The sequence below is a fragment of the Polypterus senegalus genome, chromosome 6, assembly GCF_016835505.1.
Source record: "Polypterus senegalus isolate Bchr_013 chromosome 6, ASM1683550v1, whole genome shotgun sequence".
NCBI classification, from domain to species: Eukaryota; Metazoa; Chordata; class Cladistia; order Polypteriformes; family Polypteridae; genus Polypterus; species Polypterus senegalus.
In genome coordinates this window covers 108,168,614-108,189,591 of record NC_053159.1, presented here as the reverse complement: position 1 = coordinate 108,189,591, position 20,978 = coordinate 108,168,614, and the positions used below count along the sequence as shown (strand labels likewise).

Genomic DNA, 20,978 nt, shown 5'->3' with positions numbered 1-20,978 from the left:
GAGGCTTGATTACAGTCACAAGCTTGTCTCTTCTATCTCACAACTTGATTTTTTTTAATTTGTAGTTATACTTTGACCATGGCTGCACAGCATTTCTTGGCTTAGTATTTTTGTTAAGTACAAGGTTCTAATGACACCAAAACCTACAAAAAGTAAAAAAAAAATACAATTTAGAGGCAATGGGTCGAAGTCCCTTCACAAACACACATTTTCCCTTTCAGCAGCTGATTGAGGTATAATAAAATGATTTACAGTTGAATAAAAATAAGAATTTACTGGCCAAGTAGCTTCAAGCTTTACCGCAAATGTGTAAACTGGTCTACGGAAATGCATTTCTACCATAAGCAGCAACCAGCCATAGCACACATCCTACAGTGCACACCATTGTTCAGTATCTTATTTCAAATAAAAAGGAAAGCCAAGTAGTGCTGTATATTTATATGGATATAATAAAACAACTACCATTGTCGATGCTTCTAATGTGTATTTGTGCTAACTAAAATTGTAAGGCACAATAAGAAAATGTAGACACCATTTTCAAGATACAAGGCAGTTCAGAGTAAATACTGTATGCAATCCCAGCTAATGTAACTCAGCGCTGCTGCAGGCAGATTGTCATAGGATCAACATACTAGAAAAAAATCTTACAAATTAATAATGGACCACACCAATTCTCTGTGAGCTGTACTCTATAAACTTTATAATTTTTAAACAATAGTTAATCTCTTATTGTATTATAAATAAAATACAAAATTACAATTATCACCAATAAATTGATATGGAGGTGCTGGACTGTAAACATCTTCATGCAAGTACTATTAATACACTTCACAGTAATGCTGTCTTCTCACACAGTGCCTTTTATAAAGGCTAGTCACCAATTGCACATTGCAGAGCAAATAGAGGAAAAACTTATAACTGTTAATTTAGTAAACAGTCTTGAGGAATGTAATTGCTTACTGACAAACTTTCATTATTTGCACAAAGGACAGACTACTGAACACCAATCAACCCTTAATCATTCACTTTGAGAATATAAGAGGAAAACTGGAGTAACAGGAAAAAAAATGATGCAGACATAGGAAGAATGACAAAGCTCCACACAAACAGCAGAGTAATGGAGCCCAGATTGCTGGATAGATATGTAACAGTGTGGGTCAGCTCCATGCTCCCACTTCCATTTTGGGAGCCTCTTAAACCCAACACCATTGATAGTCATGACTGGGATGAGCCAGCAAATGAGGACACACATATCCAAGCAAGGGGAAAGTGTGAAGGTGCTCAGTGCTTTTATTAAAAACAATTGAAAAATCAAAGCGTCCAAAAAAAAAAGGAGTGCTTAAAATGTTAATAAATAAATAATCCAATAAAATAAAGGTGCTGTGGAGGTTAAAATTCAATACATTTATAAAAAAAAACAAACCCCAAGGTTAAAAAAAAAAAGTTCAGAAAACTGTCAATTAAAATTCACAAGCACTGGTGGTGCCATCCTTTAATACTGACACCTCTCAAGCTTATCCTATTCAGACCTTGAAGCCCGAAGAGACGTCAACCAGCAGGTGCAGACACCCATTGAAATCTGGGCCATATGACTAAGAAGTGCTTCTAAGAGGACACACTGAGGCACCAGAGTCATTCCCAGGTCCAGCTTAAAAGGAGCTCACTACCTCACCTGGATGAGTCAGAGGCGTGAGGCAGCGGGTGACACTCAACTGAAGCCAGAACAAAATTTGTTTGTTCTGGAGTATTTTTATTTAAACCCGGAACTGTGTTGGGTAACATTGTGTTTGAGGTTTGGGGCTCAGACGCACCGCCTTGTGGTCACACAAATATGCATAATGTTCAAAAACTTGCACTATATAATACTGAGGGTTGCAGTGGTAGCGCTACTGCCTTGCAGTAAAGAGTCCAGGATTCACAGGGCTCCCTGTGTGGAGTTTGCATGTTTTCCCTGTGTCTGCGTGAATTTCCTCTGGGTGCTCCCGTTTCCTCCCACAGTCCAAAGAGATGACGGTTAGATGGATTGGCAATACAGTAATCCCTCCTCGATCGCGGGGGTTGCGTTCCAGATCCCCCCACGATAGGTGAAAATCCGCGAAGTAGAAACCATATGTTTGTATGGTTATTTTTATATATTTTAGGCCCATATAAACTCTCCCACCCTGTTAACATTATTAGAACACTCTAGACATGAAATAACACCCTTTTGTCAAACGTTTAAACTGTGCTCCATTACAAGACAGAGATGACAGTTCTTTCTTACAATTAAAAGAATGCAAACATATCTTATCTTCAAAGGAGCGCCGTCAGGAGCAGAGAATGTCAGAGAGAGCGCTCACTAAGAAAAGCAAACAATCAAAAAATCAATACATGCTTTTAAGTATACAGAAGCACCGTGATAAAGCGGCATTTTGTAGAGGAGCGTCCGTGTCCTCTGTGCAAACAGCCCCTCTGCTCACACCCCCTCCGTCAGGCAGAGAGAGTGAGATAGAGAGAAGCAAACAATCAAGCACCACACAGGAAGCATATCTTATATAATTGAGGAGTTTTAGTTAATATGTAATACATGCTCTGAATGGGTAGCTTCTAAGCCATCCGCCAATAGCGTCCCTTGTATGAAATCAACTGGGCAAACAAACTGAGGAAGCATGTACCATAAATTAAAAGACGCATTGTCCGCAGAAAGCGGCGAATCAGCGAAAAATCTGTGATATATATTTAGATGTGCTTACATTTAAAATCCGCGATAGAGCGAAGCTGCGGAAGTCGAAGCGCGATATAGCGAGGGATTACTGTACTAAATTGGCCCTAGTGTGTGGTTAGGGATGTATGTGTGTTCGCCCAGTGATGAACTGGTGCCCTGTTCAGGGTTTGTTTCTGCCTTGCACCCTATGGTAGCTGGGACAGAAAATGACTGACAATATAATACCACTTTAAATATAAAATCTTTGAACTGTAAATTAACTTTACAGAAATATACAAACAAAACACAATGAAACAAAAGTCAGCTTCATGTGAAATGCATTCCAAACATTTTACTGTACCAAAATGATCCCCAAACCAGTATTGAAACAGTTCCATTTACTTTATATAAAGCAACTAATGATTAATGCAAGAGTGATGACAGATTTCTTTTTAAGAACTATAGGTGTGGGACTTTGGCTTGCTCATCTTATATCTTCAAAAGCTGTAAGATGAAATAGTGAAAAATTTTGACTGTCTATTCAAAGGGTGCTCTTTGCAAGGAGTAATGAATTGTTACGTGCTTAGTGAACTGGGATAAAGATTTGTATCCTTTGTCATCTATGGCACAGCTCTCTTTGGAACATTTAGGCAAAAAGAAACTGAGATGGAAACTATACAATAAAATCAATGACATTTAACAAATTTTCTATATAATGAAAAAATATATGGGGGAACTATTGTTAGATCCTGCAAATTTGTTATTTTACAATCAACAAAAACCCTACTTGAACAGCTTGTAATTTTATATATTTTGTTATAGAGATCTCTCTCTATATATTATATATATATTATATATATATATATATATATATATATATAATCTCACAGTCAGATGCAACAGAATGTGTGGTTAACAATGGACTTCTTGTCCTAAAATGTAACTAACCTTTAAACGGAATATTAAGGTCTATGTTTCATGTGTACAGTATATGGTGATATGAACCTACTTAAATATACTAAACTCTCTATATACTTTAAATATAAAAATATACTTTGCTGCTTTAAATCGTAATTAGTGTCTGAGAACTATCCTAATTTGTTGTCAAACATTAGCTGGTTTTCTGTTAAAAATGTGTAAATGCTCCGATTGTCCTATTAAAGACGCGCTGTGGTCTAGCCTTAATATTTCAAAGTAGCCTTGGCCAAAAACTGCAAATTTATATAAAATGGAATGATATAGTCCAGTTGTTATTATTAAGCTTTATTATTTTAATGATAAAGATATCAAAATAGTATGTGTCTAAATATGATTTTTAAGTACTAACATCCATAAATGATTACAGATTACATTAATGGACGACTGGGCCTCATTAATTAAATTACCGCTTTAAGAGAATACTGTGTACTAAAATTATTTCTCCCCTTACTGTTGCCGTATTGAAATCCTGTGTCATCATCCACTCATTATTAGTAATTCTTTCTGAGGTAAATGAGCTTGGTCACTTTTTTATTATCTAATTTAGTTTAACCTCGAATGGACATTACTGTTTGTTTAAAAAGATCAACTAATGGGCCACAAAAATGACAATCCTTTGTGTTAATAAGACATTGCAATAATGCTTTTTATGTTTTGAAAACATGCATTAAACATGTACATGAAGTGCATAAATTTAATCATTATCTTCCTTACAAAACTGTCACAATCATGTAAAGGAGACAATACTAGAAGTACCAAATAAAAATGCTTGATATTCTTTTTATATGAAAACACTGGCAAAATAAAAACATTTAAAACATGAAATTAAAGCAAGGCTTTTTTTTGAAAATTACAAACAAAAAATATATCAAAGCATGACTGGATGTTCAGAATATTAAAAGCAGCATACAGATTAAATGTGAAAACTGTCAATTTAAATTTTAAAGCATTACATACAACTGTAATATAGAAGTTAAAAAAAGAAAAAAACTGCAGAAAAAAGTAAAAAATTTGCACCTTCTTAAGCATGATACTCACACATTTTCTATGTATTTTATAGCCTGTGTTGTTTACTGCAACTATTTAAAAAAAAAAAAACATTGAGAAAAAAAATGCTTAAAGCAATTTAATCACGCTACAAAAATGAATGTGCCACAATACCCAAGAATGACTGTGTGATTTATACTTTTGACAGTCAATTTTAAATGGATGACAACAAATATAATTCTCAATAAATTTTGTATTTTTTAATGTGTTTTTTTCTGAGAATGCCCCAGGACTTAAAGTATATTAACTGGAGGCATACACTGTACATTATAACTGCAGAATTATGCATGAGAATAAACATACAAAAAGGTCATTTTAATGATAGACAATAAGAGACACATATTTAAAATCCTCTTATTTGACATCTCCTACTATTTACAGGACATTAAGGCTCCTGGATAGGAGACATAAAATTATACATATTTCAGAACATTGTACTTAATCTTCCTGTCAATTAGCATGATTCTTATAACTTTTGCTGAATAGAGGCAAAAACTAATTGTCAACAAAAAACTTTTTTTTATTTCTAGATCTTGACAGCCTCCGTAATTTGCTTGACTGATCTACAGTTAGTGGTAATTTTATTCTGCTGTCCAATAAGTTACATTTGCTGGTAATTAATTGTGTTCCATTTTCCAAGTTGTTCAGTGTTGGTCCTGACATCTGCTCCTTGTTTCTGTCACTTTTATTGTTATCTAAGTTTACCTCATTCTCTTTGCTGACAAGAAAATGATCTTCTGTTGAAACAGAAACCTTGTTTAAGTCTGAAAAAGATGGCTCACACTGTTGGTCTACAGAAAGTATTTCAATGTCAGAACCTTTGACTTCCAAGCCTACTATAGAGCCCTCTTCTATTTGATCTTTCTCTAATTTGCTCTCTTCCATGTCAAACAGCTCAGGAGTGAAGTAAATGCTTTGATCGTCCTCATTTTCAGCATCCTGAGATATCTCTGCAAAAGACTTTTCAGTAGCTTCAAAGGAAGGCACGCTTACTTGCTCCTTTACCGTGGAACATTCCAGGATACAATTGTCTTTGAAATGACTCTGGAATTCATCAACTTGTATTTTCTGTTTTCTTTCAACAGCTGCTGAAACTATATCCATACTTATAACAGATATCTCACTCTGCATATCTACATCAGCAGCATTCTTTTCATGCTCATCTTCATCCTTTTTTTTTATCCACTTTGAATGAAACAGAGGTTTTCTAAATGTCAAAGGCGTTGGTGTCGATGTTAAAGGGTTGTTGAAAAAGTGTTCGGCGGACATCTGTCTGGTGCTGGTGGACATTTCCTCCTCATCTAAGCATTTTTTATTTTCAGCAGTTCTTCCTATGGACTGAAGCCCACTTGATCTCAACACAGAGAATGAAGATGAAGCCTCATTACAGTCAGGTTCTTGCTTAACTGTTTCAATTAAAAAAAAAAAAAACAAACAATGTAAATGCCTTTGTTACTGATAGACTTCAGACATGATTTAAGTCCACATTACACAATTTTAACTTAAGGGTATTTGCATAAATTTCAGTCACACCATTTAATAATGACAACACTTTTTCTACATGGTCTGCCCATTTCAGAGTACCATACCGTTTGGGACAAATGGAGTCATAGTTGTTTGTGATTACTCAGGTGTGTGTCAGTGCTTCATTAGTGCAGACATAAGATAACTAGGCTACCCTTTGGAGTCTGTAGTTGCCATTGTTCAACATGAGGACAGGAGATGTGCCAATGAAAACCAAATATAAAACCATTAGAGACATCGGTAAAATCTTAGGATTAACTTAGGCCAACTGTCTGGAATATCATTAAGAAGAAAGTATGCACTGGTGAGCTCAGTAATCGCAAAGGGAATCGTGGGCAAAGGAAAACCTCCGCTGCCAATAACAGAAAAATACTCACTATGGTGTAAAAAAAAAAAATCCAAAAAGCTCCAAACCCCTGTCTAACAGATCAGGGAGATCAGAAACAGCCTTCAGGAGGCAGATATGAATGTGTTAGAGACTACTATCTGTGATACACTTCATGACCATAAATATAGAGACCACACTGCAAGCTACAGAATTCTCAAAAAGATCTTGTGGACAGATGAGATAAAGATTAACCTGTATCAGTGTGATGGTAAGAGACAAAAAGGAACTGCCCAAGATCCAAAGCTTACTACCTGATCTGTTAAACATGGTGGTGGTGGTGTTTGTGGCTTGGGCATGTATGACTGCCACAGGTACTGGAACACTTATCTTTTTTTTGATGATGGAACTGCTGACGGCAGACGCACAATGAATTCTGAGGTTCCAGTAAATGCCTGCAGAATCAGACAGTGTTTCATCCAACATCAAGATAATGATCTAAAATGTACTGTTAATGCAACACAGCTTTTCAAAGCTAAAAAACTGAAAATTCTTGAATGGCCAAGTCAGTCACCTGATTTTAATCCAATTGAGCATGCCTTCCAAATGCAAAAGAGAAAATGTAAGGGGCCAAGACTCCAAAACAAGAAGGAGCTGAAGATGGCTGTGTTAGAGGCTTGACAGAGCATCACCAGAAAAGATACTTAGCAACTTGCATGCAAGGGATATGCAAAAACGTATACCTACCATTGCTATATCCCAAACATTATGGTGCCCTTAAATACTGTATAGGATGCATAAAGAGGGTGTTAGAGTTTCTATATTGTGTGACTGAAATGTACACTGTGTGCACAATTATTAGGCAAGTGAGTATTTTGACCATATCATCATTTTTAATGCGTATATTCCAACTCCAAGCTGTATTAACTTGAATGCTTATTGGATTTAAGCACGTCAGGTGATGTGTATTTGTGTAATGAGGGAGGGTGTGGCCTAAGGAGATCAACACCCTATATCAAGGTGTGCAGAATTATTAGGCAGCTAGTTTACCTCAGGCAAAATGGGCCAAAAAAGAGATTTAACTGACTCTGAAAAGTCAAAAATTGTAAAAAGTCTTTCAGAGGGATGCAGCACTTTTGGAATTGCTAAGATATTGGTGTGTGATCACAGAACCATCAAACATTTTGTTGCAAATAGTCAGCAGGGTCGCAAGAAACGTGTTGAGAACAAAAGACGCAAATTAGCTGCCAAAGATTTGAGAAGAATCAAACGTGAAGCTACCAGGAACCCATTATCCTCCAGTACTTTCATATTCCAGAGCTGCAACCTACCTGGAGTGCCCAGAAGTACAAGGTGTTCAGTGCTCAAAGACATGGCCAAGGTAAGGAGGGCTGAAACCCAACCACCACTGAACAAGAAACATAAGTTGAAACGTCAAAACTGGGCCAAGAAATATCTGAAGACAGATTTTTTTCAAAGGTTTTATGGACCGATGAGATGAGAGTGACTCTTGATGGACCAGATGGATGGACCTGTGGATCAGTAATGGGCACAGAGCTCCACTCCAGCGTGGAGGTGGGGTACTGGTATGAGCTGGTATTTTTAAAGATGAGCTAGTTGGACCTTTTGCATTGAAGATGAACTCAAAATCAACTCCCAAACCTACTGCCAGTTTTTGAAGACACTTTCTTCAAACAGTGATACAGGAAAAGACCATGATTTTTATGCAGGCCAATGCTCCATCACTTGCATCGAAGTTCTCCACTGCGTGGCCAGCCAGTAAAGGCCTTAAAGATGAAGGAATAATGACATGGCCCCCCTTCCTCATCTGACCTAAACCCTATCGAGAACTTGTGGGCACTTCTTAAACGCTAGATTTACGGGGGAGAAAAACAATACACCTCTCTGAAGAGTGTCTGGGAGGCTGTAGTCACTGCTCCACAAAAAGCTGATCGTCAACAGATCAAGAAACTGACAGACTCCATGAATGGAAAGGCTTATGACTGTTATTGGAAAGAAGGGTGGCTATATTGGTCATTGATTGATTGATTGATTTTTTTTGAAATGTCAGAGATGTTTATTTGTAAATTTTGAGGTGTTTGTTTATTATTCTCACTATAACAGATGAAAATAAACAAGTGAGATGGGAAAATTTTCATTTTTCCTTTAGTTGCATAATAAATCTGCACACTAATAGTTGCCTAATAATTGTGCGCACATATGTATTCCCCTGATGATGTTCACACTCACATTTCCGTTGTGAAACATTCAGGTTTCAGGTTTATTAACATTTTGGATTGACTGATAGCACTGTGTTTGTTCCATATTAAAATTAATCCTCAAAAATACAACTTGCCTAATAATTCTGCACAAACACTCTTAAATTAAAGTCTACAGTATGCACTTTAATCAACTCTAAATTATTTAATTTGCAATTTTAAACTGTGGAGCTCAGGGATCAAGGAAAAATGCATCTTCGTGCCCGAACATTATGTAGGGCACTGTAAGTCATAAGGAAAGAAACAACAGAAATATAATTTTACTATAATGGTTTAAAAGATGATCAGTTGACAGCTCCGCCCCTCTCTTCACTCGAGTGTCCAAGACATATGGCCGCAAGTCCGACGACACAACCACAAAGTTGATCATCGAACTGAGGCCTAGGGTGTCCTGGTGCCAAGTGCACATATGAACACCCTTATGCTTGAACATGGCGTTCGTTATGGACAATCCGTGGCGAGCACAGAAGTCCAATAACAAAACACCGCTCGGGTTCAGATCGGGGGGGCCATTCCTCCCAATCACGCCCTTCCAGGTCTCACTGTCATTGCCCACGTGGGCATTGAAGTCTCCCAGCAAAACGAGGGAATCCCAGAAGGTATGCCCTCTAGCACCCCCTCAGAGACTCCAAAAAGGGTGGATACTCCAAACTGCTGTTCGGCGCATACGCACAAACAACAGTCAGGACCCTTCCCCCCACCCGAAGGCGGAGGGATGCCACCCTCTCGTCCACCGGGGTAAACCCCAACGCAAAGGCTCCAAGTCGGGAGGCAATAAGTATGCCCACACCTGCTCGGCGCCTCTCACCGGGGGCAACTCCAGAGTGGTAGAGAGTCCAGCCCCTCTCAAGGAGATTGGTTCCACCACCTGGTGGTGAGTTGGCTTCGATGGTGGGGGAAGATGCCGGTCAGACCTGGTAGGCCCAAACGTGTTGTGAGGGTCTGCTGGGAGCGGCTGGCAGAGTCCCCTGTCAGAAGTAGCTTCAACTCCCACCTTCGGCAGAACTTCGACCACGTCCCGAGGGAGTTGGGGGAAATTGAGTCCGAATGGGCCATGTTCCGTGCCTCTATTGTTGAGGCGGCTGACCGGAGCTGTGGCCGTAAGGTGGTCGGTGCCTGTCGCGGCGGCAATCCCCAAACCCGTTGGTGGACACCGGCGGTGAGGGATGCCGTCAAGCTGAAGAAGGAGTCCTATAGGACCTTTTTGTCCTGTGGGTCTCTGGAGGCAGCTGATAGGTACCGGCAGGCCAAGCGGAATGCGGCCGGTTGTTGCTGAGGCAAAACTTCGGGCATGGGAGGAGTTTGGAGAGGCCATGGAGAGCGACTTTGGACGGCCGAGGAGATTCTGGTCCACCGTCCGGCGTCTCAGGAAGGGGAAGCAGTGCAGTGTCAACACTGTATATGGTGAGCTGCTGACCTCGACTCGGGACGTTGTGGGTCGGTGGGGGGAGTACTTCGAAGACCTCCTCAATCCCACTAACTATAACTGTACAGTGCCCAGCTAGGGACTTGACAGTATTCCAATAACCTCTTTGTGGCTCGCCCATGGGGTAACTTCAATAACTAAGCCTGTATGAAGAGTTGGGTTGCCTATAGCTAGCCCATACATTTCACATTCCTGCAAGAGTTTCACCTCTTTCCCTAGCAGAAAAGTAATGTAGCAAGAGATAGTTTCCTTTGCCCAGGTCGCACATACTTTGATCTGCCCCACTCTATGTATCTCATCAGACTGGTATTGCACCCGACTACCATCTGATTGAATGAACCCAACTGGTCTCCAAGGGTCATCTGGCTAACAAGTGCTCACTGGCAAAACCCATTCATAAGCATTGGCTTCAGCAGTAGGTCCCAATATCCCAGTTCCATGCAAGGCTTGGACACAGAGTTGAGCAATTTATTTAAATAATTATTTCTATCTTCAGCATCATAACAAAAGCACCCAATCACACAATATTATTTTTCTATGGAGAAAACATGTTTGGTAAAGTTGAATGAGAAAACTTGTTTACCACACCATGTTTGTTTTAATTTATCCCAATTAATCATAGCTTGGATAAATGGCTATATTAAATTTGTGAACCATTAGTTCTTACAAATAATATAGACTCAAATATTTCTGCTGAGTCTTTGCTCAGTAATATCACTGATGTCAATGAGCTGTCCTCTCTTCGTGCAGCACTGAGGTGTTTTTTTAAATAAGAACTACAGAAACATACAGCTTCAGTAATAGAGAGCATATCAACATTATTTTTTTAAAAAAAAAAGGAAAAAATACTTAGTGAAAGAAACCCATTTATTGACCTTCTTGTTTATGACCTTTCTGTTAAATCTGATATATTGATCCCAACGTATTCTCTGACCATATTTGCCACTAGAGTTACAATATCAGCAACTCACTATAATCAGGCACCATGTTAGCCTGCTCTAAAAGGACAGATCCATCTAGTTGTGACAGCTATCCAATGCAGACAGTGATACAGATCTACTAGTATGTTGAAAAGTTCATAATTGTAAATACAGGGGTTTACAGAATCAATAACACAGCTGATCAGAGAGAAGACGTCAAGAATGGTGTATGTGGTGGGCAGTCAGACCAAGAATGCTCTGAGTTACACCCAGCACTTCAAGCAGCAGAAAATCTGAGCTGCTTGGAAAAAATAATCATTTAGCAGTACCAGACTGTATGATGTACACTGCATTAGATTTATGGCAATGTCTATTTGAATTATGCTTAACACTAGAATTACCAGAGCCTACGAAAAAACTCATAGATCCGTCCCACCTTAAAATGTTTTGCACCTCTCCGTCAGCGTCTTTTGTCTTTTAACACTACAATTACCACAGCCTACGAAAAAACTCGTAGATCCATCCCACCTTAAATCGCTTCTTAAAACCGTTCTCACCTCTCCGCCAGCTTCTTTGGTAATCTAAATGTGCTGATAAAGAAAAGCTGCAAGTAGCGGATATTCCATCCCCCCACTGACTTAGAACGTGCATGGACTTCTCCCAGCTCATGCCTTGATAGATTGTCTGGGAGTGAAATGGAGTTTTAGAGTGGAAATAATAGATCGTTATTTGGAATACACGCATTTCACGTGTGTTCCGTTTCTACAGTAATCCGTGTAAACACATTTTTAAAACAGAAACATTTTTCGTATTGTAGTAGTAAATGTAGGCATAAACTATATAATGTATGAAGCCTGAAGTCCAAATATCAAAGAAACACTTTCACAAAAGGTACAAATATAACAGAACAAGTATGCTTTTATTCAAAACTATAACTGCAGAAAAAAAGCCGCCTTAGCATGCCACATTGACACACACTTACAACAACTGCCATGGTAGCGTAATGGTATCAGCTGCTGAGCGGTAATCAAAAGGTCATGAGTTTGATCCCGCACGACTCAATTTTGAGAAGTAAACTGATCTTATTCTTACTATTTTAGAATAAAAACATACATTTGATTTCAGTGTGTAACAGCCAGTGTAATTTATGATGCTTATAAAGGTTAGCTTTGTTTTATTTTTTATTCACTTTTCATTCTCTCAGTCGTGTTCAGGATCCTTCCCTAGTCCCCCAATCTGACACTGCAGTTTTCACATAAAGATGCCCTATAGCACTGCATTGTACTTGTGACTGCATTCTCGTACCAATGCTTGCGATCTGAAGTGCCTGTGTGCACTTTTCAATGCATTACACGTCCATTTTTTGAGCATGCCCATGTCGCTCAAACACAGGAACATATGTTGGTGTACAAGTATAACAAAACAAGTGCACTTTTATTCAACACTATAACTGAAGAAAAAAGAAAGCAAGTTACAGTAGGCGGTTGATATGACAGCTTGCATGGGGCAATGCTAAGAACTGCTGCTTTCCGATCCATGCTATATAAAATCATCACATTCAAATATTAACAGTTCCCACACACCCTTCCTACATTTACGACATGTGTACTTGTTGCAGTGTACAGTAATCCCTCGCTATATCGCGCTTTGACTTTCGCGGTTTCACTCTATCGCGGATTTTAAATGTAAGCACATCTAAACATATATCACAGATTTTTAAGCTGGTTCGCGCTTTCTGCGGACAATGGGTCTTTTAATTTAGGTTACATGCTTCCTCAGTTTGATTGCCCAGTTGATTTCATACAAGGGACGCTATTGGCAGTTGGCTTAGAAGCTACCCAATCAGAGCAGGTATTACATATTAACTAAAACTCCTCAATGCTATAAGATATGCTTCCCGCGTGGCGCTTGTTTGCTTCTCTCTATCTTTCTCGCTCTCTCTGCCTGACGGAGGGTGTGAGCAGAGGGGCTGTTTGCACAGAGGACACGGACGCTCCTCTACAAAATGCCCCTTTATCGCGGTGCCTCTGTATACTTAAAAGCATGTATTGATTTTTTGATTGTTTGCTTTTCTTAGTGAGCGCTCTCTCTGACATTCTCTGCTCCTGACGCTCCTTTATGGGCTCCTTTGAAGATAAGATATGTTTGCTTTCTTTTAATTGTGAGAAAGAACTGTCATCTCTGTCTTGTCATGGAGCACAGTTTAAACGTTTGACTAAAGGGTGTTATTTCATGTCTAGAGGGCTCAAATAATGTTAACAGGGTGGGAGAGTTTATAAGGGCTTAAAATATATAAAAATAACCACACAAACATATGGTTTCTACTTCGCGGATTTTCACCTATCGCGGGGGTGTCTGGAACGCAACCCCCGCGATCGAGGTGGGATTACTGTACACACCTCTCTGTGCTATGGTTCCTATTACACTGAATGAGCACCTGACACTGTACCTTCTTCCCTACATAAATAACATTCGAACTATAGTGTGTCTCCAAATTAATAACATTTGAGTTATATCGCTTCTCCAAATAAATCACATTCGAGCTATAGCGCGTCTTTATGTGAAAACAGCAGTGTCAAATGGGGAGGGGGGGATCATGAACGCGAGTGAGAGAATGGAACTGAATTAAAAAAAAAAGATAACCCTTACAATTATTATGCATTTACATTGGCTCTTACACACTGAAATCAAATGTATGTTTTTATTCTAAAATAGTACAGTAGATGCAATATTATTTGAAAACGTCAGATCGGGTTTGAATATACGCTGACACTGTTACAGAAGGCGTCAGCTTATTCAATGCTGCAGTTTCAACGCACAGTACATCATCGCGGTACATGCAATATTATTTGAAAACGAACAGCGTCAGATCGGGCGCATATTCAAACCCGATCTGACACTGTTCGTTTTCAAATAATATTGCATTAGTGCCATGATGTTTTCACATATATTGTCTCTATCATTCATCTTGCGGTTTGTAATCAGTGCCCGCGTGTTTTTTCCCCGATCTTGCCATTTCGCACGTTGCTTATGGTGGTATTTCTTTTGTACTCCAGGACACGCAGAGGACAGAATAGTACAGAGCAGTAAGTTCAGCGCTGTATGCAATCAGACAGACAGACAGGCAGAGAAGGCACTAGATATATAAATAAACAGGGAAGGCACTGTATAATAGATATATAAAAAAACAGCTAAGGGGACAGATATATAGATAGATAGGAAGGAAAGGCACTATATGATAGGCAGACAGGGAAGCTCCTATATAATAATAAAATTATTGTTATTACTATATAGATAGACAGGGAGTTCAGGCAGGCAGAACGGTGAAGGTTAAAAAAAAAAAAAAATTTTCTCCCCAGAGGAGAATCGAACACGGGTCTCTTGAGGTACAACGAGTCTGCTGCGCTTCAAGTTATGAAATCTTACCAGTACGCCGCGGAAGCTGTTGTAACATTGTTAAACCTTTTATGAAAGTGTTTATTTGATCTTTGGCCTTCAGGCTTCACACATTTTATAGTTTATGAATACATTTTGTAACATTTATTACTAAAATATGAAAAAGTTTCTGTTTTAACAATGTGTTTACACAGATTACTGTAGAAACGGAACACACATGAAACGCGTGTGTTCCAAATAACAATCTATTATTTCCACTCTAAAACGCCACTTCACTCCCAGTTAATCAATCGAGGCATGAGCTGGGAAAAGTCTGTGCACGTTCTAAGTCAGTGGGGGGATGGATGGCTTGCAGTTTGCTTTTATCGGCACATTTACAGGACAAAGGAGGCTGGCGGAGAAGTGAGAACGGTTTTAAGAAGTGATTTAAGGTGGGATGGATCTACGAGTTTTTTCGTAGACTTTGGTAATTCTAGTGTTAAATGTGTTGATAAGCAGCAAACAGCAAGCAGCCTGCTATCACATCCCCCACCCTGCACAGTTTTCTCAGCTCAAGTCTGTTTACCTGCGTGTCGGTTGCTTAGAGCTGTATAGAGTGAGAAGTCAAGCAAAATGACACCTTTTATAAATACTATATCGTTATTGGGAACACATGCATTTCATGTGTATTCTGTGTCTACAACGATCTATGCACAGTAAAAACATCGTTAAAACAGAAACGTTTTTCATGTTTTAGTAATAATTGACAAAATGTAGACATGAAGTGTATAATGTGTGAAGCCTGAATTTCAAATATCAAAGAAACACTTTCACAAAAGGTACAAATATAATGGAACAAATGCACTTCCATTCAAAAATATAACTGCAAAAACAACCTGCAAAAACAACCTGCGTTAGGATGCAACATTGACATGCAGTTGCTACAAAAGCTTCGGTGGCGCAACGGTATCAACTGTTGACTGGTAATCAAAGCTTCATGGGTTTGATCCCGGAGGAGACCATTTTGAGAAATGAACTGCTCCTATTCTTACTATTTTAGAATAAAAGCATACTTTTGATTCCAGTCTGTAACACCCGGTGTAATTTATGATACTAGTAAAGGTTAGCTTTGTTTTTTTTTTATTCAGTTTTATTATCTCAGCCGCGTTCACGATCCCAACTCAGCCACCCCCACATTTGACACTGCTGTTTTCACATAGACCACTATACCAGAGGTAAACTCAAATCATGAGTTAACATTCAGTCTGGCTCTTACATACAAAGGACGGTGCATGGGCCCAAAACATTAACATTTATATGAACAAGTGTCCTTATAGCTGTTATTATTTTTAAGTTCTGTAAGACATACACTGTCAGACAGATCTATACTAATAAAAGGCAAAGCCCTAACTCACTGACTGACTGACTGACTCATCACTAATTCTCCAACTTCCCGTGTAGGTAGAAGGCTGAAATTTGGAAGGCTCATTCCTTACAGCTTACTTACAAAAGTTAGGCAGGTTTCATTTCGAAATTCTACACGTAACGATCATAACTGGAACCTACTTACGTGTATATATATATATATATATATGGCCATAGCCTGCAGCTCGGTTGCCGTGTGAGGTGGAGTTGTGCCTGCCCATATAAGGCCGTTCGTCAGCGGCAATCCAATAGACACGCTGCCGCTAAATATTCGCGGGTGAAGGACTGTGCTTATGCAAGCGAAGATGAGATGGTCAGGGATAGACTAGTGTTTGGCACAAACTCAGCGAAAGTGCGAGAGAAACTTTTAAGTGCCAGGTCTTAGCTAACATTAAATAAAGCCGTGGACATCGCAAGATCACGAGATAGCACAAGCACAACTGAGAACCTTCGATGCATGTACTCCGAGCGAGTCACGTGAACGGACTGTGAACGCAGTACGCAGAGAACAAGCGAGACCTCCACAGAGCGCTAAACAAAAAACGCATTACACAATTGAAAAGGAAGCAAAAGAATATGAAGCAAGTGACGCATACAAGCATATTCATAAGTGCAGCTACTGCGGAAACAAAGCACGGTGTAAATCTTAAATTTAAATTAAGTTCATAGACACGCTACCGCTGGCGTTTGTCATGCCACCACGAATACGATATTCGCGAGATACAAGTTTAATGAGAAGACGCAGGGTATAAACCAGACTTTTGATCACCTTGTAACGGAGTTAAAATTGCTGTAAAGGAGTTAAAATTGCTGGTGAAGGACTGTGCTTATGCAAACGAATAGGAAAGCAAGGTGTAAAGCTTAACTTTAAATTAAGCTCATAAGACACACTGCTGCTGGCGTTTGTCATGCCCAAGACGAATACGATATTCGGGAGATACAAGTTTAATGAGAGGACGCAGGGTATAAACGAGACTTTTGATCACTTTCTAACGGAGTTAAAATTGCTGGTGAAGGACTGTGCTTATGCAAACGAAGATGAGATGGTCAGGGATAGAATAGTGCTTGGCACAAACTCAGCAAAAGTGTGAGAGAAACTTTTAAGTGCCGGGTCTGAGCTAACATTAAATAAAGCCATGGACATCGCAAGATCGCAACGAGATAGCACAAGCAAAGCTGAGAACCTTCGATGCATGTACTCCGAGCAGTTCACGTGAACTGACTGTGAACGCAGTATGCAGGCAAAAAGCAAGAGCTCCAAAGAGCGCTGAACAAAAAACGCATTACACAATTGAGACGGCAGCAATAGAATATGAAGCGACTGACACATACACGCATATTCATAAGTTCACCTACTGCAGAAACAAACCACACGGTGGAAAAAGTCAATGTCCAGCTAAAGGAAGATAGTGTAAAAAATGTGGTAAATTGAAGCACTTTGCTAAAGTTTGCAGGACTGGGAAAGTTAAACATGTGCATGCAGTGTATGATGTCTCAGATAAAGAGGAAGACGAGCTGTTTATTGATGCAGTAAGAAAGGAACAACCCTCTGAATCTGAACAAGCATTTGTAGACATATCAATAGGAAAGCAAGGTGTAAAGCTTAAGTTTAAATTACGTTCATAGACACGCTGCCTCTAAATATTCGCAGGCAAATCCACAACCTAATACCGGGAATGCCTGTTAAACATCTTAGATTCATGAGTACCGATTTGGGTGGTGATCACTTCGATGAATGAAACCTGTTATCTTTACAAAGGATGACAATGAAAATGAGATGGTCAGGGATAGACTAGACAAACACAGAATGTAACTTGAACACAACACATCCTCCAAATACGAACCTAAATGAAAGAAATAATGGTAATCAAATCCTTGATGACAGCAACATTCGTAACACAAAACAATTACATTGACAATCATGTTACGCTATTTTTAAAATGTTTCCTTTTCTTTTACATAACTTCTTTAACACACTACTTCTCCGCTACGAAGCGAGGGTATTTTGCTAGTCACTGAATAATGCACAGACAATACAGTTACTAGATAGATAAACTGGGAAGGCATTGTATAATAGAAGAGATAAAACTGTCAGGAGAAAAAAAAGCTAGATAGATAGATAGATGTGAAAGACACTATATGACAGGTGCTGCAGAAAAGCAAGCAGGCAGTGAGAGTACATTCACATGTGAAAGGCACTAGATAAACGGACAGACAGGGAAGGCACTTATATAATAGGCAGACAGAGAAGGCACTAGACAGATACATAACAGTATTAGCTATATAGCAGTTTCATTTAATGTATATGTATTTTACAACTCGGAGAATTATGTCAAAAAGAAATACATTAAATCATATATCAATCGACAAACGCTGCACGCAGGCAAGCGGGCAGTGAGAGTAGAGTTAGATGTGAAAGACACTAGATAGATTGTATATAACAGGCAAAAAATAGCAACCACTTGATAACAGTATTAGCTACAATCAAAGAAAGCATGAATTAATCAACAGAAATAACTGTGATCGACATTTTAAACTTAACGATTTACTTTAGAAAAAAAAAGAAAAACACCCAGCACGTCTATGAAGGCAGACACTGCAGGCAAGCACAGCGGCAAAAAGCACAGAACAGCGCCCCCCGAAACGGAAGTTCCAGAAAATAGATCGCATCAGTAGTGGTTTAGGCATTTGACATTGCTGTTTTCACATAGACATGCTATAACAGAGGTAAACTCAAATCATGACGATGGTAAATGGGTAAATAACATTCAATATGGCTTTTATGTAAGTAAAATATAAATGTTTTGGGCACATGCACCGTCCTTTGTACATAAGAGCCATTTCGAATGTTAACTCATGATTTGAGTTTACCTCTGTTATAGCGCGTCTATATTAAAACAGCAGTGTCAAATGTTGGTGTAGGGGTGCGGGGAGTTGGGATCGTGAACGCAGCTGAGAGAATAAAACTGAACAAAAAAAAAAACAAATACAAAATTACACTGGCTGTTGCAGACTGGAATCAAATGTATGTTTTTATTCTAAAATTGTAAGAATACGAGCAGTTCACTACTCAAAACTGACTCCTCCGGGATTGAACCCGTGAAGCTTTGATTACCAGTCAACATCTGATACCATTGCGCCACCAAAGCTGTCGTAGCAACTGCGTGTCAATGTCGCATCCTAACGCGGGTTGTTTTTCTGTAGTTATATTTTTGAATGGAAGCGCATTTGTTCTGTTATATTTGTACCTTTTGTGAAAGTGTTTCTTTGATATTTGGAATTCAGGCTTCACACATTATACACTTCATGTCTACATTTTGTCAATTATTACTAAAACATCAAAAACGTTTCTGTTTTAACGATGTGTTTACTGTGCATAGATCATTGTAGATATGGAACACACATGAAATGCAAGTGTTCAAAATAACGATATAGTATTTATAAAAGGTGTCATTTTGCTTGACATCTCACTCTATACAACCTCAAGCAACTGACACACAGGTAAACAGACTTGAGTTGAGAAAACTGTGCGCCGTTGGGGGATGTGATAGCAAACTGCTTGCTGTTTGCTGCTTATCAACACATTTAAAGGACAAAAGACGCTGACGGAGGTGCGAAGCGTTTTGGGTGGGATGGATCTAAGAGTTTTTTCGTAGGCTCTGGTAATTCCAGCGTTAAAGATTAAAATTTATTACAGCCTGTATTCCTGCTTGCACATTTGCTCTATTTTTTCTGTCAAGAGCTGGGAACCATGTTCTTTCTTAGCATGGTGAATTACAGGTGAGGAAGGAAGAATACTCCTAACAGGAAGGCTACGGTATAGTCTTTCCTGGATAAAAAAAAAAAAAGATTGACAATAATTTAGTGAACTGTGGTCCTAGGTGTAGTTAGCACATTTCCACTATCAACTGTGTATCCCCTATTGCTGGTAAGTGTAAGGAAAGGCAAACTAAAGTAGTGACAGAGAATTAAACATTATGCTGTGGATACTCATTAAAATGAATCTGCACATATAAAAATAGATTTATATTTTAAGGAAAGGTGTTCCCAAAATACTTTCCACAATAAAACCATGTATAACAGATAAAGACATAATTTGCTATCCTGTGCTCTCTTCTATGGAGATCAAATTCTTTAAGGCAAATAATTTTTGTTGCCTACATTGCATAGCTTTTAGGCATTCCATCTGTTGTGCTTAAAGATTAAAACTGACATGCTATAAGGTTGTGTAGATCATAAGCACCATAACTTAGTAATCAAAAGGCCACTAGTTATTTTTAGGACTAATGGGGCATGGGTTATGAAGTAGGATTACAGTGTTTAGGTCCCCTTGACATGGCAACTGCTAAGGATGAAATTACTCCAACAACATAGCCTAAAGAAGGCTATGAGCATCAGGAAAATTATCCGGGAATTTACAAAGATACTTTTCTGACATTATGATTAAGAACTTTTTGTTCCTCATTATCCTCTCAGTTAATTTTCTCTATTTTGATGACAGTATTGTTTATTCTTTGGTGAAATCCTCACTAGTCTAGGCAGAATACTTCAGCACAATTAGAGTATAATATGTTCTGGTGTCAGAACTAGTTCATGATTCACATTATGGCACACAGAAGAGGGATGACCCCTAGAAGAAACCTACAATCATTGGCAGGATTCATGGATACCACATTTCCCTCAACAAACTGATAAAAAGGGCTGCATTTCTAATGGAGAGAGAGATGAAGGAAATCCTAACCCCAATTTCTAGCACATCTAGCATATCACTTACTAAGACAGTTTTTGGTTATGGTAGGTGTTCCTTTTCCCAGTATTTTCAGGGGGGCAGAATTTCTATTGAGCAAGAGAGCTGTATATGTTCAGCCCCTGGTCTTCTACCTAAAAGAGAATTCTGGTGATTCTGACATCCGGCTATCATTGGTAAAGCCTGTGAGGGTCTGCAGCCCATTCTACTTCTAAATCTAGCGAAGCATTGAGTTTAATGAAATCAGCC

General features: G+C 38.9%; 1 protein-coding gene across 4 annotated transcripts in view; it reads right to left on the bottom strand.

Moving 5' to 3' along the window:
* Positions 1-4,883: 4,883 nt before the first annotated feature.
* Positions 4,884-20,978, bottom strand: part of brip1 (BRCA1 interacting protein C-terminal helicase 1) — a 260,180-nt gene continuing 244,085 nt past the window's right edge. For all 4 annotated transcript variants that reach the window (XM_039756727.1, XM_039756728.1, XM_039756726.1 and 1 more), the window contains one exon: positions 4,884-6,114. In XM_039756727.1, coding sequence (XP_039612661.1) covers positions 5,204-6,114 — 911 coding nt within the window. In that variant the 3' untranslated portion in view covers positions 4,884-5,203. The remainder of the gene's footprint in view (positions 6,115-20,978) is intronic.